Raw genomic sequence first — 10,862 nt, forward strand, 5'->3', positions numbered from 1 at the left:
TTCCATTTGATCCCCGCCCACCCCAATATTTCAATAACAGGAAACAATCGGCCGACATCTTTCATCGCAGCTTGACGTCGGTTCCCGCACGGTGCCACCGGGTCTCTGCGGTGCCAGCCGGCCCGCCACCACACCACAGGGCATTGAAGGTGAGGGGCAGGGGGTGTGAGCCGGCTGACTTGTTTCCTTGTGGTCCTCTGAGGGAACATCTGACGCATGCTGGCTTGACTGCACACTTTAATGACAGCCAATACAAAATGTAGAGAAATTGCATCTTAAGAGGCAACTGTTGTCAGACATGTGTATGCCTTTAGTTCCTGATCTTAAGATGGCCACAAGAGGGCAGCAAAGACATTTGTATGACATTAGCATTAACACAGCTAAATGTGGTTTGCTCAGATGGTCAGCCCGGAGGGCTAATATTGTTTGTGCTGTTGTTTTTGATCCGTCTTGTCCGGCTCTCGATATCATCGAAATGACGGCTTGCCCTCAATAATCTCTCAAGGTTTAAATACATGTTTGAATTTAATTGAATACAGTACAGTATTATATCAAAACTGTTTTATATCAAGGTCAAAAAATAAATTAATCTGGCTTGAAATAATTGTCTATATTATATTTTGCTAAATAAATGACATTCTATGTCAAGGTGAATCAGTTTTGCTTCAGACTATGTATTAATGCTGCATTACATTGAAAATTAAAAATAAATTTGGTATCTAGTAAGGCACAAGGCAAATTACTTTTTAAATCAACTATTAATATTTAAAAATCAAGTATTTTTTCAAGGTGGGAAAACTATTATTTTGTTTGAAATTACCTTTTAATATTATATTTAACTAGATGACAAATGTAATTCAACATTTAATCAGATATTTTTTTTCCAAACTTAAAATCCACAACATGAAAATATTTTAGCTTGCTATGTGTAGTTATATCGATCAACTTCACTTTATGGTAGAAAAAATACATTTTTATTACTGTATTAAATATTCACTCCTAGGTTATTTTCTGTAGTGCCACAAGGGGGCGATAAAGCATGAAGCGTAGTGTATTTCCACAGTAACGCTGCAGTTCTCCGTTTTAGTTTAATTTGCATGTCTGGAATGCTCCAAATGTGTCATCCACGTGCAACAATTCCTACCCCATTGTCCATGTTAGCGGTGTACGTGATTTATCGCACGGCCTCCTTGTCTTTTGTCCACTGCCATATTATTTTTTTTATCAGTGGCATTCCACGCATGACTTTTGTTGCGAAAGTGCTTACGGATGTCTTTTCTTGTCAAGACATTCCGACAAGGTTGCATCCTGTGCACCCCCCTACACAGAGACTTATTCCTCCTCCTCCTCATCCCTAGAGTCTCCTTGGAGGATAGTCCGGATACCTACTGGAAGTGTGTGTGTGTTATGAACTGTTGACTTGACGGCAAAGTTGCAGCAGCAAACACAAACTGTGACGTCATACTTCCTGTTGTGTCTGATATTTCTGAAGAGGGGCACTTCCGGTTCCCTTGAGTCAATTGAAGACTTGATACCACATGAAATCATAAATCATCTGTGAGAGACCCCACACATGAGGGGAAAACGATTATTTACAGCCTCCTCTGGCATACTACCAAGAATCATCGGGCAACCAAACTGCAGTAAAATACAAACAAGTAATAAAAGCTACAATTGCAAAATAAAGGCGTCCGATGTTCGGCATTACTGTCATCGTAAATATCGGAAATGCTTAAAATGTATGATCATTTTCCAAGAAAATTGAGGTGGTTAAATCTTTCTTATCACACCCCATACTACAGAATATCAATAATTAAATATTAAGCTACAAAGCCATCAAACACCTTACAGATTTTATTAGACTTTTGCACTGAAGTGTTCGGTTTAGGTGAACGGTATGGGATTTTTTAATAGGTTTTAGGTGAACTAATGAATACACTCACCCACATACAAAATAAAAAATAAAAATATATATTAAAAAAATAAATAAAAATAAAAAAGAGCAATGATGATGACATGTCAAATCAGTAAAATTACCGAATGAACAATACTGAGCTCTCCAGAAAAAAAAAGCTTTTGTACTGTATGAAGTGCTAGTAAAAATGTGCTTTTGAGAAGTATGTTTTTTATTATACAGTGGAAAGAGGATGTCCCCCGAAAATGTTGAGCTTTCCAGAAATATACGCCATAGAAAAGGAAATAACTATATGCCTATCTAATTAGCATATGAGCTAATGGCAAGAGAAGCACCTGTCGGGCCTCCTCAAATGGTGAGTAGTTTTGTTTAACTTTGAATTAGTGTTGACTTATTACTTTTCTTATTTCAGGTTCGGAGGCACATGAGTGTATAGATGTGTTATGTTATGACCTCCGCCAAGGAAATTTTTGTTTGTGAGCATAAGTGCTTGGTGGTGACTGGAGGATTAGAATCATACGATGGAGTTGTTTGCTTTTGTGAAAATAGATCGCATCTTCTGACTTGCACAATTTCTACTCATCATTTTTCCACCCTGTCACACTTCCAGTGAAAGTTGACATTCTTACCTCTGTCGTTACAAACTGTATTGACACTTGTAAAGTCATTCAGCAGTCTTTTTTTTTTTTTTTCCAATGGCGCTGTTAGGTATAAAAGGCAATGATTAGAAAGCAAAGTTGGCCACACCCCTTTTCTGCCTATGGAGGTAGTATCAGTACCTTCTCTTGCTTCCTTGGTTGCACTTATTTCCAACCAAAATGCTTTTAGTTGTAGGTGCAGTACCTTCAAACTGAATAAGAAGATTCAAACCCTAAACCTCAAAACTGTGAAGCAGCTGAGCTAAGCCCACTGATGGCAATAAAAAAAGACTGTTGAATCTTGGCGGAGGTGACAGGAAACGCAAAATAACAAACAAACAAGAGTGTTGTTATTGTTTTTTGTTTTTTTGTTGTTGTTTTTTTTAACTACAGTGCATCAACAGCTTTGGCAACCTGGCTGAAGACCTCCTCCACCGGAAGTTCAGAGTCCACCTAGGCAGGGCGAGAAAATAATGTCATCAGACAGAGTGATAATATAACAGCGGTAGAATTGAATTGGGAATGAAACCTCCTTCTGGTGTGCACGCTTTGGCCACCAGAGGGCAGTATTATATATATGCAGTACATGAATGCTGTAATACGCGAAGATTTGATGATGAAACAGCACAAATAAGATGCAATAATATATATTTTTTTGAAGAGCAAAAATAATATTTTACTAAGAGTATTTCGAAACGCTTTGTATATATCTTTTGTTGCACTGTTTGTATTCCATTATCAGTTGTTTAAAGGTTTATAACTACCATGTATTAGCATTATGCTAGCGAACTTTAGTAAGACCAGTTTTTGTGGTTATAATATAATAAACAAATTGAGCGAGCACCTCTTTTTTTGAAGAACTATTCGCTATCTGCTAGGCTGCACCCTCGGGGAAGGCAAAATAGATATCACCTGCTTCTTCTCAGCACTTTCTTAGAACCCATGCTAGACAAAATCTCACTTGTAGGCACCACTGGGCTAACAAAATGACGCTGCTCACCTTCTTGACGATGCCTCGCTTCTCGTAGAAGGCGATGACGGGCTCGGTGGCCTTGTAGTAGAGGTCCAGTCGCTTTTTGATGGTCTCCTCGTTGTCATCCGAGCGGCCGCTGGTCTCGCCGCGCTTTAGAAGTCTCTTGACCATGGTCTCGGATTTGGCGTCCACGTACAGCAGCAGGCACGGTTTGCCGATCTGGGACCGCACGGACGTCGCCGAGGTTTGTGTGCTGCTGTTTTTGTTAGCAAAAATCGGTCTCAAGGTTTTACCTTCTTCTCAAACTCCTCGCCCTGCTTCAGCTCGCGGGGGTAGCCGTCGATCAGAAAGCCCTTGGACACGTCGGCCTTGGCGATCATGGCGTCCTTGATCATCTCTAGCACCGTGTCCTGCACGCACAACAGCCTCGCTATCAGAACATTTCAAATATTTCCCTTTCTTTTCAAAAAATGAAAACGTTGAGGGTTGTTTGATAAGTTGAAGGTGTGCTCCTCTCACCAGTGGCACCAGCTCTCCCTTCTGCATGATGGCGTGCAGCTGCTTGCCCCTCTCGGAGCCCGAGTCCACCTCGGCGCGGAGCAGGTCCCCGGACGACAAGTGGGTGAAGCCGTACTTTTTCACCACCATCGCGCACTGGGTGCCCTTGCCGGACCCGGGCCCGCCTGGAAATGACAGCGTGTTCAAAAGTGTGCGAGGGCCAAAATTCACACGTGTGCATTATACTTACCAACCACAAAGATGATTTTAGCGTCTTTTATCTTGTCTGGAAATAGAAAAAAAAAAAGATTGTTTAAATAAAGGACCCATAATTTTCATTGCGAGTATATATTTCTATAAATAGATAGATAGATAGATAGATAGATAGATAGATAGATAGATAGATAGATAGATAGATAGATAGATAGATATAATGCAATCAGTACAGAAGTTACAAGCTATTGAGCATGGCAAAAAAGCTCCTAGTGGCACCATATTTTTCTAAAATATAGAACTTAATTAAATACATAAAAAAGCCGGTTTATGATGCATGAATGCAATAAATAACTAAATTGGTGTGTGTTACAACCAATGCCAAGAGTATAAACTAATAGTAAAATATGTTAATTAAGAAAATCATATAAACTGGAAAACATTTTGGGAATAGTTTAAGTGTTTCAACCCATGCATGTTCCAACCCATGGAAGGATGCTAATAAACATTTTAAAAATTAAAGCTTTCTTATTGATGTTTTTATATATACATAAATAAATAAAAAGGCTGTTCGTTGGTGCTTAAAAATATAATAAAATCAATCAAATGAATGTTACAGACCACGTCGATCGGAAAAGACTTGCGAGGCGCATAAATTCCCCATGTCTGCAAGTTTGCAACACTTCTTCCTCTTGTATTGTATTGTCTTGGTTACCATGACAACGGCTGGTCACCATGTAAAACTAAACAGCAAATACTTGTTTTTTTCCAACCCACAGAAATTGGGGTACATTTTAGCGGTATTTTCCCCACGAGTGCAATATTGTTTATAATAAAAATGTGAGCTTTTGATAATACTTGATGGCTGTATTCTCCAAAATGACCACAAGATGGCGGCAGATGTCGCAAAATCAAACAAGCAAGGCGGCCGGTACTTTCCACTCTTCTCCATATATGGACAACAACAACACTTCCACGCGTCATAAACAGTGACGACACAACATACGGTTATCAAGTGACACGTTTAGGGCGTCATTTACCTGCCATCGTGTTGACTTGAGTTCTTCAACTCCTTTTCAACTAAAACAAAAAACAAGAACATATTGATGGTGACATCAACGAAGGAAATGAAATACAGGTGACTGGAAATAGTGCACATCGTCTTGTGAATTTTGAAGGAGCGTGTTGATTTCAAGACCCAAATGCAAAAATAAAATAACAATGGCAGTGTCTTACATTTGGACAGGAACTCTCGTTCATGTGCGTGTTCATCGATCCAAATGAATCCAATCTAAAGAGGTCGGCAAACCCATTGTTTTGCTCGTTGTGCTGGTTTTTGTCGCCCCCCAGAAGACTTTGAAAGAATGAGGAAAGAGGAGGGCCAATTTTGATTGACAAGTCCAATCCTGCCCAATGAGCATGAGTTTTTAAGACGCAGTATTTATCAATCTTGAAAATCTAACTTTTTGCCAGCAATGGGGATTATCTTTCCATATGTAACATTAAAATAATAAAAAGGTGGAAAATTAGAGCAAAAATAGCATATTTTATTCTAAGGTAATTACAAAAAAATGCATAAATAGATTATACACAATATTTTTGGCGGTAACAATAATTTTAAAATATCAACATTAGTTACTTTTCAGTATTTTTTTTATTATAAATATAATAGGCTTTTTCAATCAAAGCTGTCAGTAGTATTTTTCTAAAATTAATAATAAATGGTTACAATTTGTCACCAGCAGTGACTCCATTGTTCTTACAAATAAAATTAAAACAACAATAATTGGCACCAGTAATGTTGACCATATTTTTCTCAAATAAAATCATTCTGTTTTTAATATAAAATAAACAATGACGTCTACTAGTGAATCGTTTTTCAAATATTTTTTCAAACTGACACCAGTAAAGGTTGTTAGTTTTCCATTATTTTTCTAAAATAATAGGCATTTTGCCACCAATAGTGACTCCTGGAGCTTTCTAAAATAACAAAAACTATTTAAAAAAATAATAATAATAAAGTGTAACAGCAGTAATGCCTTTTAATTTTCTAAATTAAACATAACATGAATTAAAGGGGGAGTGTCAAAACTGTATTTAATTTTGTCCAGATTGGTCTTCTACCCCCCCCCCCCAATTAAAAAAAAATACTATTGCTTTTATTTTAGAAAACTTGATCTACCTCCAAAACATTATGAACATTATGCAAATACAAAAATATGAAGAATGTCATGATCTAAAACATCAAAAGTTTTGAAAATGATCAAATTATAAATATGACCACTGCAAACTACAGTTGAAAAATTGCAAAGGTTAGCTCGTCGCTAGCTGTACTCGTCAGTTGTCTAGGGTATCCAGTTTTATGTCTGTGCCCGTTGACCCCATGGCGCGGTAAAGGTCACTCAAAGGCCTGCGTCTGAGTCAGCGCCTCGCCTATTTGGGAACGGGACCTTTTATAGCACGTCAGACATGTTCACGGCTGATTCTGACTGCAAAAAAATTCAATAAATAAAAAATCCTTACATTATAATCAAACTGCATCTTTGACTAAATATTTGCATGAATGAAAGCAGCAGGCACCTTAAAGTCATCCTGTCACCTCAATAATGTCCTAATCCTATTTTTTAACTCTCTAAAAAAAGAGCACGTCGCAGCTGTTTGGTGAAGGGATAGTGTGTCAGGCGGCGAGGCCTTCATTGACTCCCAAGGCGTGTAAAAGGCAAGTGGCGCATTCCACCCTTTGGTTGCTGTGGAGAGGCGCTCTTGTGATTCAATGGGGCCGAGCGCTTGCTGGCCCTTTAAGGCAGGCAGGCGGCGTGGAGGACCGTTTGACGTCAGTGCAGTGGGTGATGCTGTTCGTTGGTGGAGATCATGTCAGTGCACGCAGCGTGGCTTCCACAAAACTCACTCGCGGAAATCAATAGGCTGCGCTCGAATTGCCATTACCGCCATGTTTAATTATACAACAGATCGCTGCGAAATGGATGCTAATGGATGCAGATGGGAAACATGTTTCAGAATGACATTTACTGACATTGTTACTGAACATACAAACATTAACTTGAAGTCGATCCTGCCTTCACTGCAGTCTTTTCTGGGATTTCATTTGATTCACTGATTTTTTTTTCCCAGCCTACACCTCTTTTTGAAGCCAACCATGCGTTCTTCTTGCATCCCCTATGACAAAGTCAACCTTGCCTTCACTTTTGTCCTTCCTTGACCTGGTTTTTACAGACAGATGTCCAGGTATTTACTTCTTTCTCATGTCCACACCTTGTGAGCAGAAGTTGAAGCTCCACCTGCCTCCTTCTTGCCTTCTCCTTGCCTATAACACAAAATTTAAGTCACCCTGCCTTCACGTTTGTCCTTCAAGATCTTGGTTTTGAATGACAGATGTCTTGGTACTCATTAGCCTTCTCCCTTGTCCGTACCTCCTGATTAGAAGTTGAATTCCAACCTGCCTCTTTCTTGCCTGCACCCCCCCCCCCCCCCCAATATGACATAAAGCTGAAGTTAACCGTGCCTTCACTTTTATCCTCGTGGAATTCTATTTTGAATGACACAAGATGAGCCATGTTTCCCCTTCCTACACTTAATTCCGTTGCCTTCACTTTTGTTCCTCCTGGACATCATCATCAATGAGAACAATTGACGGGGTCCCCAACCTTGTTTCACCTAAGCAGAAGTTGAAGTCGCCATTGACTTCTTCTCCTACACTGATACAAGTCAAAGTATTTCCTGCCTTCACTTTTTTTTCCTTCCTGGATCTCATCATTAATGACAGCCGTTGATGTGCTCTTCTTCGCCCCCTTGTGATCAAACTAGAAGTCACTCCTGCCTTCTTCTTGCATTTACTTCCTTTTTTTGATGACATGCCTGTGATGTGTTGAAATCCTCTTTTTGCCCGCTGACATAAATTTGAAGTCAACTCAGCCTTTACTTTGGGCCTTCCTATAAATCCCCACTATGTCAAATTCGAGTCTAACTTCACCTGCTTGTAGTCAATGCAGCCTTCTTCCTACCTGTAAATATTGTGTGACAAAGTTCAAGTCAATCATGCCTTCACTTTGTCCTTTATTAGTCTTGAGTGACACAAGTTGAAGGCCACTGTGAGAAAAGATGGTGTGAACTTTGCCATCATTTTCTTGCTTTCTATCAAATTTTCTGTGAAATTAAGATGAAGTCAACCCTGCCTTCACATTGGTCCTTCCTCTATGACAGAGGCTTTCTTACCTAACCTAAGCCCCAAGTTGAAGTCAAGCATTTTTTCCCCTCCCAATGCACCTTCTCGCTGTGATGTCATCAATCCTGTCTAACGGTTTCTCCCGTCTGTCCCTCCTCTATGATGGAACTTGAAATCAACTGTGCTTTATTTTGTCCGCCTGCACCTGAACTTCCGTTGTCATTTAATTTGTCTTGCCTGCACCGCCTCTGTGAGCGAAGCCAACTCTGCCTTCTTGTTTATCTTGCATACATCTCCTCCGAGTGAACTGTGTCAAACTGGCTGCGCCTCCTCAGTGTGACATTCACATTAAATCAACCCTCCCCTTCTCGTTTGACAACGATGACGTCACCCCCTCTGCCTTCTCGTTCTCCTTCATTGTGTGCATCCTCAGTACTAACCTGTTCCGTGTCTGTAGATCTCCCGGTGCGAGGGGCTGGCCACCGACACTGTAGATCTCCCCACCAGCGAGCGAGCAAGTGTGCACGGTTCCTGCTGAACGGCAGCCCTCCTCCCCCCCCACGCGACGCCTTTTTATAGCACGGCTGAGCCAGCGCCGTCTGCCTGCACTGCATTCTGGGTAAAATTGCAACGGAGCAGATTAGGAGGGGAGGGGGAGTGAGTTGATGGTCGGAAGGAGGCAGGGATGAAATTACAGAGGGGAAGGCTGAAGGTGGAAGAGCCTTTTACACCACCTGGAAAGATGGTAATTGTACGACTTTGCTCTTTCTCTTTATCACGCCAAAATCTCCTATGTTACAATTTGATTTAAAAAAATAAAATTAAATTAAAAAAAAAAAGCTTGTTTTCTTTGATGATGCAGTGGTTGAACAAACGTGACCATTTTTTCCCTGGGTCTCCAGAAAAGAGAGGATTTTGTGCTGTTGACTGACAATGACATCACTGTTGCTCTGGTATCGACCAATCACGGCTCACTCTGTTATCTGAAGCCAAGCCGTGATGATTGGTTGGTTGACAGCAAGTGGCAAAATGGAAAAAAAATGTGACGGATAAAAACAAGATGGATTTTGCTGCTTTACTTACAGTCCATAAACTCAGTAATGTTTTTAGACTCGTGGGGCTGCATACAACATATTTTTGTAAAGTACATTTTTGGGTTGACTTCCTCTTTAAAACCTCTTTTTTTTTTTTTTTGAGAAACTGATGCTTGTGAAATAAATTGAATGGAGGCCATTAGCACTATCTAGTGCATGTTTCTCTCTTCTTTTTTGCTCGCATTTCAAAACAAAAAATAAATAAAAATCAGACAAACGACAGCTTGTGAGTTAAGATGTCACTGTGCTAGTAAAAAACAACACAAAAAAAAACATCTCCCTACACGTGTTCTGTGAAAATCAACACTGACACAAAATGGGAACAAAGTCTGAAAATGGATTTTCCGCCTTCGGCTGGATTATCAGAGCTATAACAGCTCTTTTAGATGTTTGGAAAATTCTACGTGTACTTCCTGTTTTTGAAGTTCCCCAATGGTTTGAAAAATTACAAAACTTGTTTTCCCCAATTGCTGTTTATTAACCAATTATTATTGTATATTTAGGGATGAAAATACAACTAAACAAAATTTAAGCAAGGTCACATGAGGAATTTATGTACTCACCAACCTTTTGGTCATTGTAGTACAACTTAGCAGATGTCTTATTTGAATTAAATACAAAAGATAAATTGCTTTCGTGAATGACTACAGAAACCAATAATTACTGGATTTGGAGAATAAAAAAAACAAAACGCTTTAACAATTATTAGCTCAAATGATTGTTGATTAATTTGATAATCAATTACTTTTGATACCTCTGGTTGACAGCAAAAGGTTCCAAATGCAATTAGCACACTTGAAATTAACTTGATACCTTTTATCCGCTCCTTGCGAATGGGATAACGAGGGGATAACGAGGGAATCACACACACCTGGCCATGGAACCGCTAACTGGCTCATTACTTCTAGTGGGCGGGACTTATCCATACTTTAGTAATTACTAGGGGTGTCAAAATGAGTGCATTCTTTTGTGCAGAATTTCACAAATTACTTCATGGTAAGATTAGATAGCTATTAATATGAAAAAAAAAAAAACGCACGGTGCTGTCGCCAATGTCTAACAAATGCAATTATGCCATCTAGTGGCAGAGAAATGACCTAAACACAAATCAATATCACACTTCTTTTTTCTTTAATAGTACAGTACATCTTTTTAATTTTAACTCATTATGAATTATGAAATTACTGTATCAATGACTAAAAACTGCAGCCATATTTCTATTAGTTTAAATTTTATTCCACTTTTATGTTTACAAATGTATGAAAACTTATAATAATTTTATGCGATTAATTATGATTTAAAAATGTAATTGCCTGACACCCCTAATTCCTACATTCGCCTGACTTGG

The 10,862-nt window shown here is 39.2% G+C and overlaps 1 protein-coding gene across 3 annotated transcripts; it reads right to left on the reverse strand.

Annotated features, from left to right (window-relative positions):
- Positions 1–1,836: 1,836 nt before the first annotated feature.
- Positions 1,837–9,028, reverse strand: ak1 (adenylate kinase 1). 3 transcript variants are annotated; one of them, XM_077543078.1, is made up of 7 exons: positions 8,861–9,028; positions 5,278–5,317; positions 4,275–4,310; positions 4,046–4,209; positions 3,820–3,936; positions 3,554–3,745; positions 1,837–3,006 (listed from the first exon to the last, which is right to left on the reverse strand). In XM_077543078.1, exons 2-7 carry the CDS (start codon positions 5,282–5,284, stop codon positions 2,941–2,943), a joined length of 582 nt encoding a protein of 193 aa, XP_077399204.1. In that variant the 5' UTR covers positions 5,285–5,317; positions 8,861–9,028; the 3' UTR covers positions 1,837–2,940. The 3 variants fall into 3 exon arrangements, with proteins under 3 accessions (XP_077399204.1, XP_077399205.1, XP_077399203.1); XM_077543079.1 differs by lacking the exon at positions 8,861–9,028 and adding an exon at positions 5,474–5,624; XM_077543077.1 differs by lacking the exons at positions 5,278–5,317; positions 8,861–9,028 and adding an exon at positions 4,859–4,979.
- Between the last annotated feature and the right edge of the window lie 1,834 nt (positions 9,029–10,862).

This window comes from Vanacampus margaritifer, chromosome 14 (genome assembly GCF_051991255.1).
Source record: "Vanacampus margaritifer isolate UIUO_Vmar chromosome 14, RoL_Vmar_1.0, whole genome shotgun sequence".
In the NCBI taxonomy this organism is placed as follows: Eukaryota; Metazoa; Chordata; class Actinopteri; order Syngnathiformes; family Syngnathidae; genus Vanacampus; species Vanacampus margaritifer.

Bases quoted from the DNA above. Each gene is read 5' to 3' on its own strand.
- ak1 (XM_077543077.1), bottom strand. From the start codon at position 4,955: ATGGTAACCAAGACAATACAATACAAGAGGAAGAAGTGTTGCAAACTT. The intron at 3,937-4,045 runs GTGAGAGGAGCA...TTGTGCGTGCAG, and splicing joins AGGGAGAGCTGGTGCCACTG to GACACGGTGCTAGAGATGAT. The intron at 3,007-3,553 runs GTGAGCAGCGTC...CGCCCTGCCTAG, and splicing joins AGCGAGGCATCGTCAAGAAG to GTGGACTCTGAACTTCCGGT.